The sequence below is a fragment of the Macaca nemestrina genome, chromosome 16 (genome assembly GCF_043159975.1).
Source record: "Macaca nemestrina isolate mMacNem1 chromosome 16, mMacNem.hap1, whole genome shotgun sequence".
In the NCBI taxonomy this organism is placed as follows: Eukaryota; Metazoa; Chordata; class Mammalia; order Primates; family Cercopithecidae; genus Macaca; species Macaca nemestrina.
Genome location: NC_092140.1, coordinates 40,216,507 through 40,243,813, shown reverse-complemented (window position 1 = coordinate 40,243,813; position 27,307 = coordinate 40,216,507). Strand labels below are relative to the sequence as shown.

At 38.8% G+C, this 27,307-nt stretch overlaps 1 protein-coding gene across 1 annotated transcript; it reads right to left on the bottom strand.

Moving 5' to 3' along the window:
- Nucleotides 1–26,725, bottom strand: LOC139359173 (uncharacterized). Its single transcript, XM_071081597.1, has 7 exons — nucleotides 26,635–26,725; nucleotides 24,478–24,634; nucleotides 18,805–18,904; nucleotides 11,139–11,270; nucleotides 8,246–8,307; nucleotides 1,511–1,687; nucleotides 1–650 (listed from the first exon to the last, which is right to left on the bottom strand). Exons 1-6 carry the CDS (start codon nucleotides 26,723–26,725, stop codon nucleotides 1,522–1,524), a joined length of 708 nt encoding a protein of 235 aa, XP_070937698.1. The 3' UTR covers nucleotides 1–650; nucleotides 1,511–1,521.
- Nucleotides 26,726–27,307: the final 582 nt, after the last annotated feature.

Here is a 27,307-nt window from a genome sequence, read left to right as displayed (position 1 = left end):
TTTAGGAAATCACAATCAAAGTGCCTTTTTTTTTGCAGGTGTCCATAATATTCTTTACTCACACTAGGGCACTGAGTGACTCATCAATGGTTTTCCTTTTAGGAAATTATTTAATATTATCTTTTAAAAAGCGAAATACTTGGCTGAAGGAGCAATTCATTTTCCATAGTTTTGCCAAGGAAGGTGTTGAATTTTGAGTTAGTTAAATCAAAATAAAAGCACAGAGCACGAAATCAGCTCGTGAGACCCAGTCAGATGGTTAATTCAGAGGAAAGACCAGATGCAGATGATCTGACTGAACTTTTCCAGTTTTAATTTTTCTCATTTCTCATGTTGAGACATACAGTTTCCTGATCCAGGGAATCATTTCTTGGCAGAGAAACTGAGTTTTTCCCACGTGACCAACTTGCCCAAAAGGAGGATGTCCGAAAAACAGTGCATGCCAGGTCTTTTCAGTATCAATATCAATCTCCATCAAAATCATCTTGTCTCTACAGATGTTGCAGCTAGAAGCTTTGGATGAAAAGGGATTCCAAGAAAATGAGGCAATCTCATCTCAAAACTGTTGAAAACTACTCTCCTGTCTCTCGATGAACCGTCAGTAGGAAAGGCGTCGTTTATTCCCTCACTCCACACTGGATTCAAATGGGCTGATAGCAGGAGGATTAAAAAATTTTTCATCATGAGTTAAAGCCCTAAGATTTAGAGTATTTTGTTTGTCTGAATGTCTAACTGGTACAAACCTTAGCAATCCATATTAAAATGGAGAATTCCTTCTTTTGGTATTCACAAGCATAACATACATAATCCTTTATCTCTGGCAAAGCTATTCACTTTTTGGCCTTTGGCTGGTCGATGTATACAGTATCTATAGTTATTGCATGCAAGAGTTCTCAACTGACTTGCAAACTCTTTGGTTGGAACCAGCTAAACTTGATTTTCCAGATTATTCAAGAGACAAGGCACACAACTATCAGCTTTACAAGTCCTGGCAAGCAATCAAGACCCCATGCTCCCCACTCCCTTTATCAGAATCAAAGGTAAACAGGGAGCCAGTTCTCATTTAAATATTTAGCATCGGGATCTTGCCTAGACTTTCAGGGCTGTAGGAGCAGAAGAAAAACAACAGTTGCCGTAAGAAAAAGGTTTCTTTGGCATGGATGCCAAACTAAATAATGACACCCAAAGCAAAAACATGCTTCATTGAAACTTGACTTTAGTCGATTCAGCCTACTTAAAACAAAGCTTTTTTTGTCATTTCAAAAGTGAACATTGTACTTTGCTCTGGCAGCCATTTATACGTTTTTGAATGATTCGCTTATACATAAATCTCCGGCCTCCAGGCCTTTCAGCACCTCAAACCCATGAGTGATTTGAAAACACAACTGAAAATTTCTGTATACAGCGCCCGCCTTTTCTTCCTCTTAACCTTTTAAACCATCCACTCTGAGTGACAATGTATTGACATACATCGTCATGGCGCACTTCTCCCCGCTCCTGCTTTTATTACCTTGGAAGTATTTACAAGAGATCAAGGACTGTATTTCCTTTTCCTGAGGAGCAAGCGTTCTTCATCACACCATCATCTCTTTCTTGCTTGCTCCGTGGATGCCACCATTCAATCGACTTCACTAAGGCAGAATTATTGGAAGACATCATTCGTGACCACCTTTGTAATCTGTGCAATCTGTAGTAGGAAGGCAACCAATGAAAATCAGATTTCTTTTTTTTTTTTTAAACTAAAGTAGCAATGTCAAGGCCTTTATTCAAACAGTGATAAGTCTGCTTGGTTAGTGAGCAGCTGATGGGGCTAGCAGAGTATAAATGGTACTAGTTTGAGAATGTGTGGTGGTTTGGAAGGGGTTGAGGAAGCAGAGGACCATTTTCTTAGCCCCTCTTTTCTTTGGAGGAGTTCTAAGCACTGATGGCATAGTCTTTGGTATAAGTGCCGTTCTAGAGGCAGGAGTTCTTGGTACATCCTGAACTAGGTCTCAGCACGTTTTCCAGTTAACTTCTTTTATTTTTTTTTCTTCTAAAATTGGAAGAGGATGTCCTGATCATTTTGGCTAAATTTCCAAATTGCCATTGCATCTCAGAAGTTTCCACAGATGTTAACAGAATACTTTCCTTACCTCGCTATGGCATCATCTGCTAGCTCTTGTTTGGCACTGCAGAGCAAGTTAATTGGGGGTTGCCTCTTGCATTAAAACCATACAGGTGTGACTGACAAGCATGGTGAAGTCAAAAGCGGTACTTCCTACTACGGTAGATCCTCTAAGGGGACTGTTGAAATCGAGTCAAATTCTCCACAAGCTGCTCCAATGCCCCAGTGTAGCCATAAATTGATCTCTTAAAGCCAATTCTGGGGTAGGATAAGTCCACCAACCATTATGGGACTTCCTTGAAAAGTCATTATTCCTAAGACCTACCTTTTAGAATAGATAAATATATTTAGAGACAGAAAATTCTTGTGGCTCTCAGCAGCTGTTGATGCTGTTGCTTACTTCATCTATGAGTGTGTGTGTATGTAAAACTGCACTCTTTTTTTTTTTTTTTTATCCCGCCCCTCTGACAACTTCTTCCTAGTCTCCTTTGCTCTTTCCACTTGTTCTAGAAGTGCCAGCCAGGTAACATTATTTACTAGTAGAGTTTCAATTGCTGGCTCTATGGTAATAATTCTTTAATTTTGAGGCAACACTGTTCTTTAAGATTTTAGAGTCATTTATTCAACTAATAACTAGGTATCTGCACTCAGATGTCCCCCAGATACCTCAAACTCAACCTGTCCAACACTGTCATCGGGGACAAAACTGCATCTGTTCTGTGGCCTATGACCTGCATCCCCGCGAATAGCACAATATTTACCATGTTTGTTTAAGCCATAAACCCAAGAGCCCTTCTGATTCTTTCTCTTTACTGACCTCATACATTTAATCAAACCAGGTCCTACTGATTCTATGTCTCCAAAATGTCTTAGATCTGCTCATTTCACTCCAGCCCCTTTGGCACTTGCCATGCACAGCTCTGTACCACCTCCTGCCTGGGTTATTATTTGGGCTTCTTGTTCTTGGCCTTGGAGATAGAACTTTCTGGACTATAAGCCAAACCTGCCCTTCTCTTTAAAGCCATCAATAGCTCCCCCTTTCTCTTTGGATAAAATCTAAGCCCCTTTACATAGCCTGTATAATATGATACTTTTTATACCCCTCCCACCTTATCTCTTCACTCTTCACTTCTTGAATGCTATCCTTCAGATACTGACTGTCTTTCAGTTCTTTCAAATGCTCTTTAACTTCTGTATCTTCCCTCACGCTGTTTGTAGCCTTTTGCCTGGTTCTATTTGCTCCTCCTTATACCTGGATGATGCCCAATTTTTAAGTCTCCTTTAGACATGGCTATTTCTAGGAATCCTTCTTCAATGTCTCAACTCTGGGTAATAGCACCTCCTATTGCCCATCTACACTCCTGCACATAACACTGTGGATATGATTGTCTCTTTAAGAGTTTTCTATTTTTCACTCTCCCATAAGTTCTGTAAGGCCAGTGACTTGGCAAATGTCTATCATGTAGTCGGCAGTTAATAAATAGTGGCTGGGCACAGTGGCTCATGCCTGTAATCCCAGCACTTTGGGAGGACGAGGGGCAGGTGGATCACAAGGTCAAGAGATCAAGACCAGCCTGACCAACATGGTGAAACTCCGTCTCTACTAAAAATTACAAAAATTCGCTGGACGTGATGGAGGGCACCTGTAGTCCCAGCTACTCAGGAGGCTGAGGCAGAAGAATCGCTTGAACCTGGGAGGTGGAGGTTGCAGTGAGCTGAGATCACCCCACTCCACTCCAGCCTGGCAACAGAGCAAGACTCCATCTCGAAAATAAATAAATAAATAAATAAATAAATAAATAAATAAAATAAAAACAAGTAAAAATAAAAAATAGTTGGTGGAAAAAAAGAACAAATGAACGCATCAAAACAGGGTTCTTCAATACTAGCAGGCTCTCCTTGCTTGATGAGACAATGTGCCTCCATTTTATATTCCCAAATCTGGTGCTGTTAGAATCATATTTAATTGAGCAGGGAGAGAAGATCAAGGCAACCTGAGGGTTTGCAGGGTCCTTAGGGATTATATTCATTTTATAGATGAAATACGTAAGGCCCAGGAAGAGTAAGTCACTCATTACCATGCCATAGGATTACTCCTGTGACTCCCAGCCTAGCATCCTCTTTCCTCAGCCTTTCGAATTTCTGCCACCTTGATATGTATGAAATAGCGGCCTACCTTGGGATTTCTTTGTTTTAATTTGAATTACCCTGATTACTACCGAGTTGAACATATTTCTAAAATATATATATATATATATATATATATATATATATATATATATATACACACACACACACACACACATATATATGATGGAGTCTTGCTCTGTCACCCAGGCTAGACTGCAGCGGCATGATCTCAGTTCACTGCAACTTCCACCTCCCGGGTTTGAACAATTCTCCTGCCTCGGCCTCCTGAGTAGCTGGGATTACGGGCGCATGCTACCGCACCAGCTAATTTTTGTATTTTTAGTAGAGACAAGATTTCACCATCTTGGCCAGGCTGGTCTCAAATTCCTGATCTCAGGTGATCCACCTGCCTTGGCCTCCCAAAGTGCTGGGAATACAGGTGTGAGCCATTGCGCCCGGCCCCATATTTCTAATATTTAACAGCAAATAGGGGTTTCTCTTTTTTTTAGTTGCCTGTTTATATCCTTTGTCCGTTTTTTATTGAATCATTTATTTTTCTTACACATTTGGAGGAATCGTTTATATATATTCCGTATACTAATTCTTTGTTGTTTACATGACTTGCAAATATCTAGCAAATGTGCAGATTTTATAACCTGTAATCCAGCAATTCTATTCTTAGGCATATACCCTTGAGCAAAGCTCTCTCATACATGCCCAAGGAGCTATTTACGAGGATGTTTCCTGTGGTGCTATTTGTAAAAGCAGAAAATGTGAACTAGCCTGAATGTACATTCAGTGAGTGAATGACTTATCAAATTATGGTATATTCACATAATGGAAATAAGAGGTTAAATGAATAACTTGGCTCTACATGTTATTAACAGAGATGATGCCAGAAAATATTATATTGGTCAAAAATGCAAATAAAAAATCAATACATTCAGCATTGGATATATACAAGTTTCAAATGTCCCACAAAACAATTCTAAATAATATTTATGGGTAAATACATATAAGGCAAAAGCAAAAACCACACACTGCAGAACAGTGTTTGCTTCTGGGGAAGAAGATGGAGTAAAGGTAGAATATTCAACTGGATCTGCAGCACTTCTTTAAAAGAGATTAGTGAAAAACACCAAAATATTAGCATGTGTTAAAAGAGTTGTGGGTAAATGCATGCCTGTTATATGATTCTCTGTAGTGTTTGTGTGTGTTTGAAATATTTTCTAATTACAGGGAAGGGAAAAAAGGCAAAGAAGGTATGCCAGAACCTTCTTCCAGGCAGACATGACAGCATATGCACATCTTTGAGGCCTGGGATAACATGATCCATTTGAGGAATTATAGAAGGAGTGAAGGGTTCCAGTGATGGGGGAAGGTTCTGGTGAAATAGGTGGTCGGAGAAAGGCAGATCATGAAATACCCTGCTAACTGACCCAGGATTGGGAACAGTTACCAGTCTATGAACATTATAATTCCTAGAAGGAGAAATACATCAGTGGAAATAACAAGCTTCCGTTAAACCTTTACGATTTATTCAAGTTAACCAATTATAGGAGCTTTAAAATAACTCAAAGTGTATGCAGTCTGATGCCTTCTCTTAGTCATAAGGAAAATGAGGTCCAAAAAAACGAAAACATAAGGAAAATGGAGAGCATTTTGCATAAGAACATTGAGATACAACTAACCCACTGATTCTGTATATTTACATTGGCTGACCTGTTCACTGATATGACAGCTAACGATACTGTAGATATAGTAGGTTTTTGAGACAATGTTACGGAGGATAGACACATTTTGATTAGGAGGTATGGACACTGATTTGACTAATGGGACATAACAATGCAGACTTTTGGGCATCAAACAGGTAACACAAAGTGGGCTATTCCTGTTATATGGAGAGAATGCAGAGGTTCCTAGGGAGAGATTGCAGTTAAACTGCTGCTACCTCACAGTTGTGCCTAGATGGGCTGATCAATATCTTGCTTGGATCTCCCAGGCTTTTATGGCTCCTATAAAGACTATCTTGTTAGGTAGCCCAAGGCCAAGAGATAATTGTAAGGATCTTCTATGAAGGTTTACAATGGTGATCTAAGGTCACCACCACTAAGGTGGGTCCCTGTGAGTTTTCTTAAGGACTTTCTTCTGGTCATGGGCAAGATGTGAGGCCTAGAAAGCCCCAGGGCATCTGCCTGAGGATCACTGTCAGGTCTCACCCTGGTAAAGATAAAGGAGGCGGCAGAATGCAGTGTGAACCACTCTGTCCAAATTAGCTCATCTATCAGCTCTCCCATCATAGTTGATCTCAAATTTAGTCAGTTAGAAATACTGATTTATGAGGCTGGGCATGGTGGCTCACACCTATAATCCTAGTGCTTTGGGAGGCCCGGATGGGAGGATCCACTGAGCCCAGGAGTTCAAGATCACCCTGAGCAACATAGGGAAACCTTGTTTCTACAAAAAACAAATTAGTTGGGCATTGTGGCATGCACCTGTAGTCCCAGCTACGCAAGAGGTTGAGGTGGGAGGACAGCTAGATCACAGGAGGTCGAGGCTCCAGTGAACCTTGATCATGCCACTGCACTCCAGTCTGGGCAATAGAGTGAGACCCTGTGTCAAAAAACAAACAAACAAACAAACAAAAACAAAACAAAACAAAACAAAAAACAAAATACTGATTTATGGATACCAGAGGGGCTTGATTTGTCCTTTGATGCAAACAAATGGAGCTGTTCAGAGAAGAGGTTCTTCTGAAGTTATCACCAGGAGCTTTTATTCCACAGGCATATCAATACTACAATGAATTTATTAGATTAGCTAATTGCATTTTTAAAAGAATAGGGAACTTTGTCCTCAAGAGGTGAGATGGAAGACTGGCAGGTTTCAACATGTTGATGATAGGCTAGACTAAATAAAAACATCAGAGCCTTAAACATCTCTTGGCCCACTCCCACGCCGACATGTTCAGGTTAGTTTCCTCTATCTTACAGGCCCTCATAAGTGTAACACATATGAACATTTTAATTAAAAACTCATTTGTGTGATTTGTGTTTAATGTTTGTCCTTCTAGATAGCCTGTAAACTTCACGAGTAGAGGGACCACATCTTTTATTGTTTACAACAAGGTGTCCAATCTTTTGTCTTCCTGGGCAACACTGGAAGAAAAATTGTCTTGGGCCACACATAAAATACACCAACACTAACCATAACTGATGAGTTAAAAACTTGCAAAAAAAATCTCATGATGTTTTAGGAAAAGTTTAGTAATCTGTGTTGGGCCGCATTCAAAGCTGTCCTAGGCCACATGTGGTACACGGGCTGTGGGTTGGACAAGTTTGGACAATATCCCAGAGCCTAGCCTGGTGTCTAGTTTATAGTGTAGCTCAGCATAGACATGTTGAATGTGTATGTGAGTAAATGAGTGAATAAACATAAGAAAATGAGTGAATTAAAAATGAACAAATCAATGGTACTGGTGGAGCAGCAAGAATACTAAGGAGAAGGGTAGCCCACATAGGCCACCATGGGTGAGGTCCTGTCCTTCAAGCAATCAACATGAGATGGGGCCAGGAGTAGCAAATGTTTTAGGGTCAGGAAGGAAAAGTTCCCAAGCAATGGGGGAAACCAGAAGCTGTTTCTGAGAATAAAGAACATAAGTTATCCGTGGAGGTGTTCCAAAGTTAAATTTGACCTATTTCTTAATTTTCCCTGGGTTGACCACATCAGAATACACTGCACGATTACTGCAATGTCATCCCACAACCTCAAAAGACAGTATCTAGAGAAGGGCCATGACAGCGTCTCTTTAAATATGTATTTAGTCATTATAGAGTTTGTAAGTTCTGGACTCTGATAATCCTCAAACTCTTCACACAATGGTTTGCTGTAACTGACGTCATCTTTTATGCTTAATTGAACTACTTGTTCTTAAGATGACTCAGGATACAAAGACATCACATACATATGAAATATTGCCATACCGTAACCATTTGATTCTAGATGACTTACCTTAAAGAATAGTGTATTACTTCCACTTTCCCATGACATTTAAATCTTGGCTTTTGAGATTCCTAGGAAAGGAAGTAAAAAAAATCCAGAAGAACTCAGAATTCAGTTGTCTGTATGATCTAGCTACCCCTCCCATTACCTTTAAGCTATATGTAGATGGGCCAAAAATACAGAAGTCTTACAGGATATAAAATATTTTATCTTTTGTTCTGGGCTAATAAGTAGAGGTATCAATTTCATGGTGATCATCACTGATCTTTACTTTAAAAACTGATAATTCATTTTTTGGTTCAAAGTAGACTAAGGACTCTGATATCATTGCTCTTTTTGAGCATGTCGCTCGTACACATAGGCTCAAGGAAGAGTCATAATCAGGCTGGAATTTTATATACTGCTTCTGCAATAAGAGGATATCATTAGTATTTTCAAAAATATGATCTCTTTGGCTTTTGTTCAAATATGATTCAAATTTTAAAAAGTAGACTTTACTTTTACGAGCCCCTTTAGGTTTCCAGAAAAATTAAGCAGAAAGAGAGTTTCCAGTACCTCCTCTATCCCCGATGTCACACTTTCCCCTATTATTAAAATTTTGTTTTGGGGTGGTACATTTCTACAGCTGAAAATATTGATATCCTATTAAAGTTCATAGTTGACACTAGTTTTTCTCTCTGTGTCGTCTAATTTTATGGGTTTTGACAATTACATAATGCCATGTATCCACCATTATACACAATAAAAACTGTCCTAAAAATTTATTGTGTTCCACCTATTTATCTCTCCCTCCTCTCAGCCTCTCAATGATTTAATTTATAAAAAAATTATAGAGGTGTGCAAACTACCATGGAGGTCTCTATGTGGGACTCAAGTCATGTTCCTTTAGTTATTATCATGTTTCTGGCATTATTCTATTTTGCTGTAAAATTAGCCAGGGCTGCCACCGAACCACTAGGAGATTTGTCAACTTTATGTTAAAAACATTTTGCTTCTTGCCAACCTAAAAGACCTGCCTTAGAGAGAGAAATAAGGTGTTAGGGACTTGGTACCCATGTCCCAGGAAGAGTTCTGGGGCAACATAAGAGCAAGTCCCATAAAAGGCTCTCAGCATCTCTCCTTCCGCAAATGTGGTGCTGAAACCAAAGTTGACTATATTTAAATTATGTTCTTCATGCAGTAGGATGTTCTGCGGCTTCAGGTCCCAGTGCACGATTTTCTTTCTGTAGCTGTACTGGAGGGTGGACAGTGGCTGCTTAAACAGGGCCTGGGCCTTCTTGTCATCCTTGATGTGGCTGTGATGGTGTATTTAGTGGAAAAGCACTCCTTCGAGGGCATATTCCATCACCAAATAGAGGGTGTCCACCTGCCAATCACCTAGTTGAGTTTAATGATGTTCAGGTGATTCAGGGCCTTCATGATTTCTACCTCTTTCTGTAGAGAGAGGGTAGGGAAGCCACTCATTTTATAGATGATTTTTGTAACCACCTGTGTCCCAGTCAGTATGTGCCCTGTCAGCTTCACCTGGACGAACACGCCCCTGCCACTGGTCTTGAGGAACATGTACTTTTTGATCTCCTCCCTAGGTGAGTTGGAGGCCAAGCTCTGCTACATGGTGCCTCCTAACTACAAATCCTACCTATGCAAGCTATGCTAACTAATGAACAATGCCAACTATACTAACTAGGCTAACACCACTAACAGACTCCACCAATTGTATTAACTTTGCTAATACGACTAAGTATTATTAGTATGCTAATAATTACCATGGTAACAATACCAACCAACAATACTAACTATACTAACTGCACTAGAAGTCCTAACTAAAAAAGTTAAATGGGAAAAAAGAAAAAAGTAAGAAAAATTTGCAAAGAAAATAGATGAAATGGGAAAAAGAAAAAATAAAGTGAGAAAATAAAAATAAACATGAGAAAAACAAAAATAAAGAAGAAAAGAAAAGAAATAAGATAAAGGAAAGAGAAAAGAAAAAATAAATTGAAAAATGAAGTAGAAAAAAAGAGGAAAAAAGGAAAAAATGTAGAGAAAAGAGGAAAAAAATAGGAAAAACAGTAACAATGAGAAAACAAGCTAGATACAATCAGAGTCCACAGGTCACCAAAAACAGCTTCCTGGTCTACACGAACCAAAAACCTAGGCCCAGCTGGAGACTTATATAGCTACGTGTAATTCATCACAGTGGCTCTTTTTTTTTTGAGATGGAGTCTCGCTCTGTTGCCCAGGCTGGAGTGCAGTGACACGATCTTGGCTCACCCCAACCTCCGCCTCCCAGGTTCAAGCAACTCTTTGGCCTCAGTCTCTTGAGGAGTTGGGACTACAGGCACATGCCACCACACCCAGATAATTTTTTGTATTTTTAGTACAGACAGGGTTTCACCATGTTAGCCAGGATGGTCTCGATTTCCTGACCTCATGATCCATCTGCTTCGGCCTTCCAAAGTGCTGGGATTACAGACATGAGCCACTGCACCCGGCCCACAGTGCCTCTTTATAAGGTCAGGGCAAAACGTGAACTAATCATGACTGGGGATAATTCACTGTGGTTTTTTCACTTTTGGCCCCAAGAACATTTTATTTTTTTTTAATAAAAATTGCATTTTGTCTACGTGGGTCATAGAGATTGATGGTTTCTTAGCTACTCAAACCTGTACAATGCCTCAATGGCATTTTTTGTTTGTAGTTTGAAAATCTGTAATAAATTTTGGCTTTTAAAGACCTCCTAATGTCTACATTCAAAATATTTCATTCGTTTTTAAAAAACTCTGAATGATTCGTCTCAGTCATGGTGGGGATGAGGGGAATATTTTTCTTCTCTTTAGGGTTTTTCCTTTCTCATATGGTTGAGATCATGTCATGGATGCAGAAGGAAACAGACAGATCCTACCCTTATGGAGCTTATCCTTGTAGGGTGATGAGCATCAGCTGAAGTGGAGACCAGAGGAATAGTCTTCTGGGCCACAGGTTGGTATTGGGTGAGGTGGAAGGAGGCGCTTTCTGGAAGCCAGAGTGCTGAGCCCTGCAGTATGAATAGGAGTCACCTAAGTGAGCAGGGGACCACTTAGGAGGGCAGCCTCTGTGAAGGATGGGGGTGAGAGAGTGTGGCACGCTTGAGAGATGACGCTAGTCTAAAGGTGGGATTGGGGCTGGGTTGGGAGAGCTCAAGTCCCACGACAGAATTGGAGCCTGTGTTCTGAGGGCAGAGGGCTCTACAGAATAGTTTAATGTAAAGGGGACGCAGTCAGGTCTGTGTCTCAGGAAGGGACATCTGGTAGCTCTTGGAGGGTAAGGTGGATGGGGCTGGAAGGGAACAGGCTGACAAGTGAGTACTTGGCAATCACCACAGTGGGACCGTCTGCAGTGGGAGGGGAGCCCAGCCTGGGCAGGGAGTCAAGGGGCAGAGCTGTAGGACCTCTCAGAGTGAACTCCTGCTCTCTGCACCCCAGCTGTGTCACCAGAGAGAAGGGTCCTCCTATGGAGCCCCACATTTTCTGGAGGTTGGGTGGGAATGACACCCTGTTCCACAGACCTAAGCACCGCCATTTTACATGCAGAGAGACTATGAGGCCCTTGGCACCATGGTTACCCTAGGCCATGAGTGGAAGTGAGAGTTTTGTGTGAAATATTTTAATTCTTCCTTTGTTTACTGGATACTATAAAGACTCCTTAGTTTTACTCATTCACTCATTTTCATCATTAAACAAATATTTTTTGGAATCTTTTGAAAATTTCAATAACTTTTGGGGTACAAGTGGTTTTTGGTTACATGGATGAATTGTACTGTGGTGAAATCTGAGCTTTTTAGTGCATTCATCCCTCAAGTAGTGTGCACTGAATTCAATATGTAGATTTTTACTCCTCACTTCCCTCCCACCCTCTTCTCTTCTGAGTCTCTGAAGCTCATTATACCACTCCATATGTGTTTGCGTACCAATAGCTTAGCGCTCACTTATAAGTGAGAACACGCAGTGGTTTTCCATTCCTGAGTTACTTCACTTAGAATGATGGCCTTCATCTTTCCTCTTTTATTGGAGACAACAGTCAACTGTGGGTCATTTGAGAGTAAAATTACCTCTTGTTCCCAAGTCATCAAAATAATCACATGCCCCCATAACTAACACCATCTTAGGCATCATCAACATCATCAACAATCTTTACCAAATACCTAGATGTGCATGATACTGTTAGGTTTGACCTATCAGAAGGAACTATTTCTGGATCCCTGAAACCTGCCCAGAGCTTTCTTTGCCACTCAGAGAGGATGCTTGAAATAGAAAAATCGTTCACTTGGCTTTGTCAAGCAATCAGGCTTAGATCCCTGGAGTAGATACCCCTTTCCCTGACATTGCTGCCATGTGTTGTAGGAGGAAAGCACATATAAAAGGTGGTAGAGGAGGCATCTCTCTACTCTTGACCAAAGGACCAGGAATTTCCCAGCTCTGCAGTAACTGAACTCTCTAAAGAAGAGCATGACTAATTCACATGAATATCACCTTCTTTAGCTTTCATAGAAGCCTCTAAAGCATGACGCTTAATTGTTTTTCTTATTAGTTCAAAAATAAAACATGTTGAAGATATTACCATGGCTACTCCTTTAATTAATAAAAAGGCTTGTTGAGTTTAAAAACAACTAACTCTTTTCATATTCAAGTTACTTTTAGTAGCTATTATAAATTATTACCTTCTTTTACATCAGAAGTTTCTTATGACTAAAGGCCGAGCCAGCCCCCAAGATGCTCTTTAACAATGACTCTTATGTTTCTTTCGGTAAACTCATAATGTTAATTACACTGTGCAACAGATGGAGCGCCTTCCATCAAGGACCTCAATGCACCTTACATAGGTCATGAGTCATCAAAGCCCTTCTGTAATGGAGGTAAATATCCACGGCCACAATTTTATAGTTAAAGAAGCACGAAGAAGGTAAGTGTTTTTGTTTTTTAAAGCTGAATATGTTTCTGTAAAACAATTTATCATTTAAGAAGGCAGGAAAACTCAGTGAATATTTATTGAACAAAGAAATGAATGAAATGACTCATCAGCAAGATTTCGTTGCCTCTCAATAAACACCTGAACGATATGAATTATTTTGGAGAGTGAGGGGTAAATAGATCAGAAGCTATCTACTGCTAGCTAATCAGTCGTTACAATGATTAGTGTAGAAAATGGCTACCTGACTACCATAGTGATAGAGCAAATCTAGATAATAAAAATGGCCACTTTTGTAACAGGATACAGAAACACTGAAATTTAGAGCTAAAAGATTCTAAACGTTGTCCAGTTAAGCACTTTAACATTTTAGATGAGAAAATTGAGATCCAGAAATGTTAATAGGTGGCCTGCATGAAATCACTTAGCTTTTGAAATCTTAATTTAATTTAATACTTCTTCCTGTTTCAGACAGTATTTAATTGGCTTGGTCCCTCAGCTGGTTAGTGGCATTGATAACTAGAATCCAGGCTCCTGACCTTAAGCAATCCATCTTCCCACTAAATTTCATTAAAAAAAACTTTTACAAATGATTGTCTTCCTACACCCTAAGTATCATAAAAACCATATAAAGTGAAACTTGTTAGGAGATTACTTTTGTTATACTTTTCTTTAATTGGTGGGGAATCTGATATTCAGGGAATTGAAGGGGATCACTCAGGGTCTCATGGCTGATTACGGGCATACAGAGGCCTAGACTCCCCACTCCCCTCATTTCCACTACTTCAGAATCTGGAACTTTCATCTGTTAATCAAGATACCAATAACCAAAACCACGTATATAATTTCATTCTGATTTTTCTGCAATTTTCATTTACTAAAAACAAATGAGAAATAGACAAGGTAATATTAGGGATTTTAAAAATGAAAAAAAAAAAAGGGGGTCCAGGACGTATCATTAGGTCAGTAGTAATTGAAATTCCAGTCATTTATTTGATATCTTTCAAACCTGTGAATCCAGGTAATTATTATAATTTATTCTAAGAACATTGAAGGATCATAAGATACCAAACTGCTTACTGACTTTTCAGAGATTAAACTACTTCCTTGAAGGTTTCAAGGTTGTACATTTTTTAATTTATGATGAAAACTGGCAACCACAGGCAAAATGTATAGTAATCCTCATTGAGCCAGAACATCTAAATAAAATAGCACATTGATTCTTTTTTTTTTTTTTTTTTTTTTTTTTTAGACAGGCAGGATCTAACTATGTTGCCCAGGCTGGCCTTGAACTCTTAAGCTTAAGCAATCCTCCCACCTTACTCTCCCAAATTGTTGGGATTACAGGTGTGAGCCATTGTGCCCAGCCTACACATTGATTGTGAATCATCATTGATGACTAAGCGTTTCTAGCATTTTTATGTATTTTGAGTTTGCATCATCCCATTCTACAATCACAATTCTTTAATTAAATGGAGATCACCCAATGAAACAGAAGAATGCTTGAATTAGTTTCCAGGACAGTTTTTCCTCTAATTTTACATAGCCTTTCCTCCTGTAGAAGTTAGCATGCAAATATACACTTTGAACCATCTAGTCTATTTTTTTTTTAATATTCTAAAGTGAAAGCATCCATGTGGCACAAAACTTACAATATAATAACACTCTCCAGTTACATGGCATTTTTAACTGAAGTTGGTAAGGAGTCTGGGCTATTCTTTGGAGAGCCCTGTGAACGAGTGAAACAGACTCCTCCTATTTCGGAGATGGAAAAGGTAAGGACTGGGGTGGAGGTGAGGAGGAGAATTGTTAAAGACTTCCCTTGAACGCAGTTCTCAAGTTGTCAAGTGCGCCTCGTATGTCTTCAACTTCAATGGCAGACACAGTAGAGCTAGGGAGGAAGTATTGGACTATGATTCTGAAAATATCACCTCTAGACCTATTTGCTATTGCTAATATTTATTCTGCTGCCTTTACATCTCGTTTCCTTGACACACTTAAGCTTACCTTATGAAAATGATTCCCTGTTACTATATGTATTGGAAATCATTCATAGAGCTTTGCATTACTCTGTTTATCTCTCTTTGTATACTAGGGTCTTTGAAAGGTTGTACTGTGGAATTTGTACTGTGAGTTGAATATTAATAAGATAAGGAGAAGAAATAAGTTTTCCCCTTTCTTTATAATCCCACAGTGGCCCTGTGAGCAGGAAAACCAGCTCACATGGGTAGGCCTAGACATCCCAGCTCTGCCCTCCGTATCCCGTTAATACCTCATGACAAATAGAGGGGCCACTTTATGACAGTTTTGGATTTTCTAAGTAAAACATTCAAGAAGTCAGCATCCTCTGCTTTAGTTGAGTGCTTTATTTATTAGGGGAACTATGAAATTTTAGCCTATTGCTCTTCTTTTTACCTTTTTTTAAAAAGTATAGTTAAGGATTAGCAAAGACTTTTACCACAAGGAATAAAGCATTTCAAACTCCTTAAAAGATACACTAATATTCTACTTTATTCCTGTATTTTGTAAGTACAAAAACTAATTTTTGTAGATTTTTTCCTCTGGCAGACTCTTGTCTTCCTTTCCTTGTGTAGGCCCTTAACCTCAGTGTAAAAGAGGCAAATGATCTATACAAAAATATTTTAGGTGTGTATATAAATGAAGCTTAGAATGAGAAAGTTGAGATGGGAAAATTGAGACTAAGGTTTCTTTTTATTTTTTCCTATAGCTGATTGATAGGTAAACTCAGAGGCCAATTTTTAATCAGTGGTTATTGTACTTTACATTCTCACATCTATCACACCATCTGAGAATATCCAAGTGTTTAATGGCAGTTGGAACGGAATCTTCACAACATCTTTTCAAATTAAATAGATGGCTTGAATTATCAGCCTTATTTGTTAGAAAAAGAAAGAAGGAGATTAATTGTGAATTACGTGAACCAAAGAACATTGGTAGCCTAACTAGTAACTGAAAGTCTAAGTTCAAGTTCTTGCCTTAAAAATTTGAATTCAGGTCAGTTCAACAAACTGGAAGGAGTCTCTACCATGTGCCATGCACGAGGCTGCCTAAACATTGTAGTATAAGTTGGAAGGCAGAGTAAGGGTTAAATCAAGATTAGTGTTCAGGCCACTGACCCAAGCTTTTAAAATTATGACTGAAATTATATACTTTTCTGTATATTGTGTTCTGTAGTTGGAAAAAAATTATAGAGAGTGATGAGGCACCCAATAAATGCTCAGATATGGGAATGGAGTCAATAATTGGTAACTAAGTTATTTCAAAGCAAGATGAGAGTCAAATTTATTTCTAAGCAATAGGAATTTTGATATTTATTTACCAAAGCTTCTGAAAATTATTACAACTTCTAAAAGCCATTCTATCAGTGATATTAACTGAATCTTTATCATATGCAAAGCATCATCCCAGGTGCTATGGGGATCCAGAAATAAGAATCCAAAGGGAAGCATTGAGCACTAGAAGCTAACATGGAATACGTGCTTGTGCAGAGTCATGACCTCTGGTTTACCAATTATGAAGTCTTAGCTCATTTTTCTACTTTACTCCCTCAATTGCTTTGGTTTATATAGCTTCCCGCTTTCAGTAGAATTTATATTATAGAATGTTCCAATTTACTATTTTATTGTATCTCTTTAGCATTCTTGAGATTGAAGCAATGCAGTTGCTATGATCTCCATTACATAGACCACAAACTGAAGTTATTAAGAAGTTAAATGAATTTTTCAAGGTCAAGCAAAGAGCAAGGGTGAGACCTCTGTCTCCTGTCTGCCCCACTCATTTTCTTTTCACTAAACTGCCTTGCCCGAAGGACTATTAGAGCTTCCTAGTAAAAAGTTGAAAGGTACTTCATAATTTTTTCTTCAGTAAACTTTCTCTTATTAAGATATTTTATTACACTATCATTACAATGAAAATAAGGAAATAAAAATACATCTCATCCCACTCACCCAATTTATTTTCCTCAATGATCTTCTATGCTGATATAAAGTTTTAGAAATGAGATCATACCACATAAATTGCTATATCCAATAAATGTTGAGTGATTATTGTACTAACTGTAGAAATGACTATAAAAGAATTTCATCCCTTTCTTATGGTATATATCGTCTGCTTCAATCATTTATTTATCACATTTCTTGTCTTCTGAATTAGGTTTTAGTTGTTAGCGGATAGAATCCATATCTGACCTACTTTTGTTTTAAATCTTCTCGGCACTTTGCACCACGAACTGAACGGAGAACAGAGAACCGTGCTCAGTAAACATTTGCTTAATGAATGAGTGATTACTTCTGCTGAGGAAAACAAAACATGAACATGTTGGTAACAATGGATCAATTCTCTGCTTGCCTTCTCTCCCTCTTCCTTTTGTTTGAGCTCCCTGAAGGCTCTTGCTGGGTGTTTTCTCTCTCCAGTAGCATAGCTGGTCATTGAAAGCCTAACTTTAAGTCCTGGTCTCACACTTCTAGTGTCTCTCTTGTGGCTTCCTGGTTCCACACAAGTACTCCATAAATGTTTGTAGAATGAAGGCAGCAAGGAAGGAGGGAGGGGAGAAAGAGTAGCTAAGGATGTGCTTAACAATTGTTGCATGCTTTCTAAGGGCTGAGAACTGCTTTAAATGCCTTATTTGGAAAGTCATTCACTCCCCTCAACATTGCTACTAAGTGGATTCAATCAGTAGCCCCAATTAAAACCAAACCACAGAGAGAGTAAGTAGTAGTTTGTCCAAGCTCACATAGCTAAGTGGTAAAGGCAGAATTCAGACCCAGTGTTTTGTTTTTGTTTGTTTGTTTGTTTTGTCACTGAGTTATATTGTGTCTTGATATAGCCACCTGGATTTTCAGTACAGCACAGGATAAAAGAGGGAAGGAAACAATGGTCACTAACAGAGCATCAGTAACAACCAACATATTATAGTGGAAGAAGCCCTAGAGAAAGAGCCAAAAATTCTATGTCCCAATGAGAGTGTTTTCGTATTCAGTTAACTTCATCTAATGTCCCTGGACTTACTATTCTGATCTGCTAAATGGGTATAATTATCCTAGACCTGCCTTGCTTACAGTTGTAAATTTGTGTAAACACAATTTGAAATTAAGTGTATAATGTGCTATGACTATGTAAGCTAAGTATTTTAACAGCTGTTATATACATATCACAGCACATTTTACCTGTTACTCTCAACAAATCTTCATATAACAAATATTAACTTTATTCAACTGAATAGAGGCACAAAATGAGCACCACTAGACTTTGTTTAGATTCTGTGCAAATGCAGCTTGATAAAAATAGTTTTAATATAATCAAAGCTTTTTATATAAAGTTTTATGATGGAGCTGGATGGAGTCTCAGTTGAATATTAGACATATCGAGCATCACCCAATGAACTCACAATACAAGGGTGGAGGAAATGGTTGTTGGTAGTGGTGGGGTAAATAGATAATGAGAGAAAAGAGCTCCACCTGCTGATCAGCAGTGCCACTTCCTACCACACCCTTGGAAGTCAGCCTCATACACAGTGGATCATAGCCTGTTCACTTCGGAAGATAACGTTAGGAACATAATTACCATCACCACACACACGCAAATGCTCAAAGCCTACCACTTACTGAGTACTTATTTTTTCCCAGGCGATGTAAAGTGATTTCCGTTAATCCTAATACCCCGCCCCCGCCCCCGCCCCCGCCAATGGTAGTGATAGAGCAGAACCTGAATCCAGGCCACTTGGCTCAAAGCCTGAATCTTCCATTTTCTAGGTGTGGCCTTGGGCAATACATTTCCCTGGGCCTTCATTTCTCCGTCTCTAAACAGGGTTTATAATAACTTCTACCTCATTGGGTTGTTACAACGATTCAATGAATCAATGTTTGTAAAGAATTTACAAAAATTGGCCGGGCGCGGTGGCTCACGCCTGTAATCCCAGCGCTTTGGGAGGCCGAGGCGGGCGGATCACGAGGTTAGGAGATCGAGACCATCCTGGCTAACACGGTGAAACCCCGTCTCTACTAAAAAATACAAAAACATTAGCCGGGCGTGGCGGCGGGCGCCTGTAGTCCCAGCTACTCCTTAGGCTGAGGCAGGAGAATGGCGTGAACCCGGGAGGTGGAGCTTGCAGTGAGCCGAGATCGCGCCACTGCACTCCAGCCTGGACGACAGAGCGAGACTCCGTCTCAAAAAAAAAAAGAATTTACAAAAATTCTTAGTGCATGATAAGCATTTGTGAGATAGATTTTTAAAAAGGAAACAAGCTGTAGTTTACAAAACTTTATCACAGAAGTCTTAAAAGGGAAAGTCAGGAGTTCAACACAGACTGTCTGACCCCAGTGCCTATGCTCTTAAGCACCAGGCTATGTAGCTTCTCAATACGTGACTATGATGAAATACAACCTAAAAGAACTAAGGACATGTCCTTGAGTTAGTTACAGGAATGATGATTTGCTATTTGAATTACATCAAGTTTAGTTCTTTCCATTATTTTATTTCTTATGTTGGATTCCTAATCATTGCCTCCCCAACCCTTTAGCTTCAGCCAATTGTTGCTACAAGAATTTTCAGAAAACATAGCCATAATGATGCCAGATGACGGCAATCATGAAACACTTCTCTTTTTATTTTTCTTATCATTTTGATGGCCTTTCCTAAGCACTTCCTTGCCACTGCTTGCAAATTTCTCATTTCAAAGTTCTGTCTCAACTGGATTGTTAAAATCACATATCCAACTTCTGATACAAAGGCATGTAGTAGTAATGATAATCTGCTCACTATGTTGAGGCTGCTTATGGCAATCTTCATGGTCCAGAGAAATCATAAAGAAAAGACTTCATGTTTAACATAGTGTCGAATTGGCTCCAACTGCTGAGGCAATGACTTTAGACTTATTGGAGAAATTTGGAATTTGGGTTGAAGGGTGGGACATCCTGCTTTGAGTTGACTGATGATTCCTATTTGAGAGAAGCGGAGAGTCTAAAGGTAAGAGGGATTATTGGAGGAAAGTTCTGAGCATCAGTAACTCCAAACTGAAGCTGAAGAAGAGACAAAGCCAAAGAGGGCCATCCACATACAGCTTCTTTTCCCACCTAATGTCAACATATTGCAAGATGTAGTCACAATTTAGTGATACGGGAAGTGGAATAAAATATTTATTTGGAGAAACTACTGGAAATTTATTACACCATTTTAAGTATAATTGGATCTGTCTGTATTTTACATGGCCTTTAAAAAATTTGTTAAGCACCCAAAAAGAAACAAAGATAATTAAAATGTTGGGAAATAGAATAGATGAAGAAAAGTTAAAGGGCTGTGGAAAATGTAATTTGAAAAGAAAGCAATTAGGGATAACTTCAGTGTTTTCAAGTCTATGGAATGTTATTTATTAAAGAACCAAGTATCTGTTCTCTATTTCCATAGAGATCAGAAATAGAAATGGGCTTAAGTTGCCGCAAGAAAGCTTAGGTTTACACACAAGAAAAAACTTCTTGATTAAACTCTAGAACTTACTAGGGAGGGAAATTGTGGGTCTTTGCTCCAGGAAATCTTTAAGAATTGAAGAGGTAAGCCCTGGGTAATCTGATGTGGTGTTGGGTTAAAGCAGAAGGCTTAACTGGAATTTCTTTAGGTCTCATCTAGTACTTAAATGCCATGATTGCATAAATAAGAATTTGTCCACAAAGCAGGAAGGAAGCAGACAGAACAACCAGGCATGGCTCATTTAGCAATGCAGTTGCTATTTCTGAGGGAAGATTTCTGGAAATCTCTGTTTTGAAGTAGAGTTACAATGTCATAGCCAAAACCTTGTGAACAACTTAGAAGGCAGACATTCACTTTTTTTAAGCCTTACTGATAGAGTCAACTGAAGTAATAAAGGACATAGTTATAATTTTCCTTTTGTGTCGGAATTTATGACCATTTTGAGAGTGCCTGTGTATCTACAAAATAATTCATGTTCTAATAAATAGAATATTTTAGATGAATTTGTCTGACATAGCTATAATCTAGGCAGTTGCTTTTTGGTAGTTTTCTGATGGTTGTTCTTAAATGGAAATTAAAAGCTGATGTATGAGGGTGATGGTAAGGCATCCCCTGAAATTTTGAAAATAAGGTGCTTTTTTTTAAAACATTAACTTTCCATGAAGTTAGAATTGTGAAAGTTTTACACAGTGGATATGATTAGCCATCTATATGAGGTGAATGGAGAATTTGGGAAATACCGTCATTTCAGCTTAGGTAAACAGAGGAATGTGAGAAAGAAAGACTGGAATGTGATTGTAACTTTGTACTCAGTTTGTGGAAACTCAAACATGTGTTTCCTCGCCTGACTTGGAGGAAACATCTCTGATAACAAGGCTCATCAACTACTGAGGCTTAGAAAATGTTGAGTCACAGAAGCCAAAACTCTCAGGGGAGACTTGACAACACTCTCCTCTACTGACTGAGGATCTCATGCTATTTAAGATCAGCTCAGTCCTCCATTCCGATTCCCTCCATGCTCCTCACCATGCAACCTTCAACATTCAGATGATTTGCCTTTCCACGTGGCTTGATGGTGGGAGAAAGTGTGCTGATCTTCAACCTTCCTGACAGTTGAATTTCTTTATATATATATATATATATATATATAAAATTTCAATAGCTTTTGGGGTACAAGTGGTTTTTGGTTACGTGGATGAAATATACATGACGAATTCTGAGATTTTAGTGCACCCATCACCTGAATAGTGTACGTTATATCTAATGTGTAGTTTTTCATCCTTGGCCCCTTTGCCACTCTCCCACTTCTGAGTCTCTAAATTATATCACTCTGTATGCCTTTGCGTACTCGTAGCTTAACTCCCACTTGTAAGTGAGAATATATGGTTTTTGGTTTTCCACTCTTGTGTTACTTCACTTAGAATAATGGCCTCCAGCTCCATCCAAGATGCTGCAAAAGACATTATTGCATTCCTTTTAATGACTGAGTAGTATTCCACGGTGAGTATATATATATGTATCACATTTTCTTGATCCACTCATTAGTCAATGGGCATGTAAGTTGGTTCCACATTTTTGCAATTGTGAATTGTGCTGTTATAAACACATGTGTGCAAGTGTCTTTTTCATATAATGACATCTTTTCCTTTGGGTAGATACCCAGTAGTAGGATTGCTGGATTGAATGGTAGATTTACCTTTAGCTCTTCAAGGAATCTTCATACCTGACAGTCGAATTTCTCATAGTAAATGATTTATAGATCAGCTCCTGAGCTGAATTCACCTAAATCTACACATGAGGAGATGGCTTGCCCATTGGCAGGCTGGTATGAGGGGTCTGAATCTATAGGTTTCATATCATGGTATTTTTTTCTTTTTTTTACAGTGAATGCAAACAAGGATTGCATAAGCAGTCTCTCTCTCTCTCTCTTTCTCTCTGTCTCTCTCTCTGTCTCATTGCTTGCCCTCCTCAAGCTGAAACAAAAATATTATTTTAAAATATTTTCTATTAAAGTAATGATTCCTCTCCAGCTCACACAGATGAGATCTCCCTTCCTAGCCGTAGAAGGTGGAGATGATGGGATTGGGTTATGCCTTCGTAGAAGGAGGTACTGAGAGGCTCTCAAGCTGTGCAGCAAGAATAGTTCTCATGTGAGAACAGTGGTGGGGTTGATGACTCACAGGAGCACTGGCCACATTTAATAGACACTTTTTACTTCAATCATTTTGAAATGTTAACAACTCCAATATTCATTTTGACACATATTGGTAGTTTCCTGCATTGCTTTCCAGTGAGTCAATAGAAAGGCTTTGTCTACATGACTGGTAAGAATACGGTTCCATATATCATAAAACTGTGTAGATAAATGTGTATTGGTTTTAGATAGTCATGGATTTCCCAACTCTTAGACCAGCACTCTAGTGAATCTCACTACCACACTACCTCTGGTTGTGACCTTATCAGATTTCATAAGCTGAACAGGCTTTGGCTGGGACAATTTGTGAGTGGCAACAACCCAAAGAAAACCAGGTGCTACAGGAAGTGGAATGGGTGATTCAGTCAGGTGCATTCTTTCTTATGATTCAGGCTGACCCACTAACTAATCATTGTGAGTGGGCACTCTGCTCTCAGGGGTGCTTGTGAATAAGACGTATAGTAAAGGTCTTAATCACTTTTGCTGACTGAAAAGCTTTCACAGAGATTGTTTTTCAGAATTTCGAAATGGAGAAATCAGTTCTATTGTGGTAATAAAAGTTATTGGTAATCCCATTGTGGATATGCTGTATGCTCTATTTCCTATCTTTACTCAATATTGCAATGTGCAATATGTTATTAAGTACCCAAGGCATTTTGATTCAGCACTATGTTTGCATTTGGCAAATTTGTATTTATTCTTTTTTTGAGTTTATTAAGTCTTTGAACTTTAAAGTAATATACAAGTAAAGTTACTTGTTTATTTCATTTATTTATGTTCTCTTTGCAGGATTTAATAAGAACTAACAAATAGAAGCAATAAGTTAATAAATGAGAATACTGAGGCAAGAAGAAAATACAACTAAGAAATTAAGGCAAACATAAATATTAAGGTTAGCATATATTATGGCTCATATAAAAAAAGACAGTTATAACAAAACCATCTTGCCTAATTCAGAGGAGAAAGTGTCATTATTAAGCTCTCACTGTTTGCCATGAGACAGATCTGCTTGGCCTCTCAACTCTGCCATTTACTCTGTCACCTTGGGGCCATGTGAAATGACAGTAGGAGTTATATCTACTCTCAGGAGTCTTTCGTGAGTATTAAAGGAGACTGCTCTGTGAAATGTATAGTGTGATGCCTGGTACGTAGTAAGGTTTATCAAACGGTAATTATTTATATTATGATAATGATTATTACATTAATTTCCATAAATTTCTGATTGAAGAGTTCCCAGTTGCCTTTGAAAAAAAAAAAAAAAAGCTTTAATGCGACCCAGGTGCCTTTTAAAATATATACGTGTCCTTCTGACGATCAGAGGGGGCATGACTTCAGTAGGTCTTGGAGCATATGACATTGTTCATGTCCATTGTCTTCCTAAGCCGCAGAGCAGGATCCCTCAGGGATGGCTTGATCTGCTTCAGGGTCCTGCTATAGTTTAAGCCTCCCTTGCCTTCATCACTTCCAGCTTTTCAATGGTGATATGTATGCCTCCTAAAGGCTTGGATGGCCAATGCAGGAATCGGTTAATAATGTATTTGTTCATTTTATGAGCAATGTGAGTATGTAGGGAAATTTTCTGGTTCAGCTTCACTCAGAGGTGAGTAGGAGATCCACTTGCCTTGGCTGCTCCTCACTGCTCGTGGTCTGAAGAAAATGGAATGTTCCCAGGGCTTTGACAAAGACCTTGTACAACCTGCAGCATTCTTCACCTAATCCCCCAGTCTCTTCCTCCTTAGGAGGAGCTGCTTCTGACTCACTGCCACAGGCACAGCCACCTACAGTGCTTACTTAGAGTGACACTTTGATCCTACAATGCAAGAATCATCTTAATGACGCTGCAGCTGCCCTAGGCAGGATGGCTGCTCACTATCTATTTGGGAAAATAAAGATCTGCCAAGGAAGGTACATTCAAGGAGGCCCGGGGCTGGCTGTAGGGAAGGAAGAAGGGGCTTCGCTGTCCTTTGTTTTTTGTTTTGTTTTCTTTTTTGAGATGGAATCTTGCTCTGTCACTCAGGCTGGAGTGCAGTGCCATGATTTCAGCTCACTGCAACCTCTGCCTCCCTGGTTCAAGTAATTCTCCTACCTCAGCCTTTCAAGTAGCTGGGACTACAGAGACGCACGACCATGCCAGGCTAATTTAGGTAATTTTAGTAGAGACAGGGTTTCACTATGTTGGCCAGAATGGTCTAGATATACTGGATTAAAGTGATCTGCCCGCCTCGGCCTCCCAAAGTGCTGGGATTACAGGCGTGAGCCATTGTGCTGGGCCTTCACTGTCCTTTCTAAAAATATTTCATTACATTAATAAAAAAATTAATTATAAGTAGTATTTACTTATTGAGAACATCTACTACAAGAAAAAGAAATTATTCTTCAAAAGGATCTTTTGAAGGTACCCCATATTTTCCCTTCTAACATTTCTCCTTAAAATAATTTAAGTAAATTCAAAACTAGTAGAACTTTCCATATGAAAATAGGTCAGATGTATTGGGGTGAGAAGCCTAGTTCACATTTCTGAAATGAGCTCATCAAGTGGTCCTTTACATTTCCCCAGCATCTTTTATGAACCTTTGCCCCGGATAGATATTCAATTAGGTAGAGTACCTGAACTGCTCAAATAACATTTCTGAACTGGACTTGTTTGTCCTAGTAAAGTCTTACCTTAGTAAATTCAGATCTTACATTTCAAACTTTTCTATAGTTTCTAAACTTGTTCTCTTCTCAAATTACTGAATATGATTACTTTTGGTGGGCTCTGGAGTCAGCCTAGGTTCAAATCCTGGCTCAAACACTGACTGGTTGTATAACATTAAGCAGGTCATCTCATCTTTCTAATCCAAAATTTTCTCATCTGTAAACTGAGTATTAATATGAAATAATAAGGTTGTGAAGAGTAACACATGTCAATTGCTTAACGCACTGCTTAGCATATAATTCATGTGAGCTACTACTGTTATTACAGTCATTATTTCAACACTAAATGATAACTTCAGAAGTGATCAATTCAAAGGATATGAATACACAATTTGCAAAAGAAAAAAATTCAAGAGGCACATACATTTATGAAGAAATACTTAAATTAACTAAAAGTGAGATAATGCAAATTAAACGTTGATAGATAATTTTACTTATAGAATTGGAAAAAACTTTTGAAAATGATCATCTTCTACTTTGGCAAAAGTACGGTTAAACAGGTGGGTACTCGGAGACCTAGGAGTGAACTCTAAATTGGTATAGGCTTTTGATAATGCAATTCAATATGTATTGTGTTTTAAAAGACTTCACACTCTTCAACCTTGTAACTGGATGAGTCCTTTAAGGATACAGGGAGGCTGTCAAGGATTTTTATTAAACCATAATATATTAATGATAATAAAATGAAACTAATGTGTGAAAGTGGATGAATGTTAAAATATAGCAAGGGACATTATAAAGTTTTAAAATAATATTCTCAAAGAACATTTAAGATTAGGAAAAAAATACTTCTAACATATTACAAAACTGAATAGAGTATTGTGTATGATCCCCCTTTGTTATTTACATACATATATAACATACACCTATCACTGATGTCTTTTAGACAGCTCCACATTGATAACCAATAATCATCTCAAACTTTACGTGTCTACATTCAGATTTTTAAATTTCTAGCCATAAATTGTTAAATCTGTTTCTCCTGTAGTGTTCCCCATCTAGATAAAGGGAAACTTCATCCTTCCAATTACTCAAGTCAAATATCTGGGGATCTGTTTTGATTTTTTTCTTTCCTTCATACCCACATTCAATCCATTCACCTCTCCTCTCAAAGCATCCAGAATCTGATCCCTTTCCATGATCCCAGCTTCTTCTCTGGCTCCCGCCTCCATCACCTCCTGCCTAAAGGTGACTGCAGGGATCTCTCAACTGGGATCTTTGCACCAGCCCTTCCTCCCTCCATTCTTTTTTCTCAGCACAATAGCCAGAGACAGAGGGAGCCTTTAACATACATCAAATCATGTCACTTCTCTGTTCAAAAGCCTCCAAAAGCAAAGTCAGTTCTGTGTATTGGCCTGCAAAAGCCTTCCTGATTGATGTTCTGCTGTCTCTCTGAACTTATTGCCCACCACTCTTCTCAAACTTTCGGTTTCGCCAGGCCCAGTGGCTCACACCTGTAATCCCAGCACTTTGGGCGGCTAGTCGGGCAGATCACCTGAGACCATCCTGGCCAACATGGTGAAACCCCATCTCTACTAAAAATACAAAAATTAACCAGATGTGGTGGTGTGTGCCTGTAATCTCAGCTACTTGGGAGGCTGAGGCAGGAGAATCGCTTGAACCCAGGAGGCAGAGGTCGCAGCAAGCCCAGATCATGCCACTGCACTCCAGCCTGGGCGACAGAGTGAGATTCTGTCTCAAAAAAAAAAAAAAAAAAAAAAAAGAAAGAAAAGAAAAAAAAAAAGAAAAGAAAA

Bases quoted from the DNA above. Each gene is read 5' to 3' on its own strand.
- LOC139359173 (XM_071081597.1), bottom strand. From the start codon at position 26,725: ATGGAGGCGGGAGCCAGAGAAGAAGCTGGGATCATGGAAAGGGATCAG. The intron at 18,905-24,477 runs GCAAGTGGATCT...GCCTGGATTCAG, and splicing joins AGCAGTGAGGAGCAGCCAAG to GTTCTGCTCTATCACTACCA. The intron at 11,271-18,804 runs GTAAGTGGTAGG...TTCATACTGCAG, and splicing joins TGGGAAAAAATAAGTACTCA to GGCTCAGCACTCTGGCTTCC.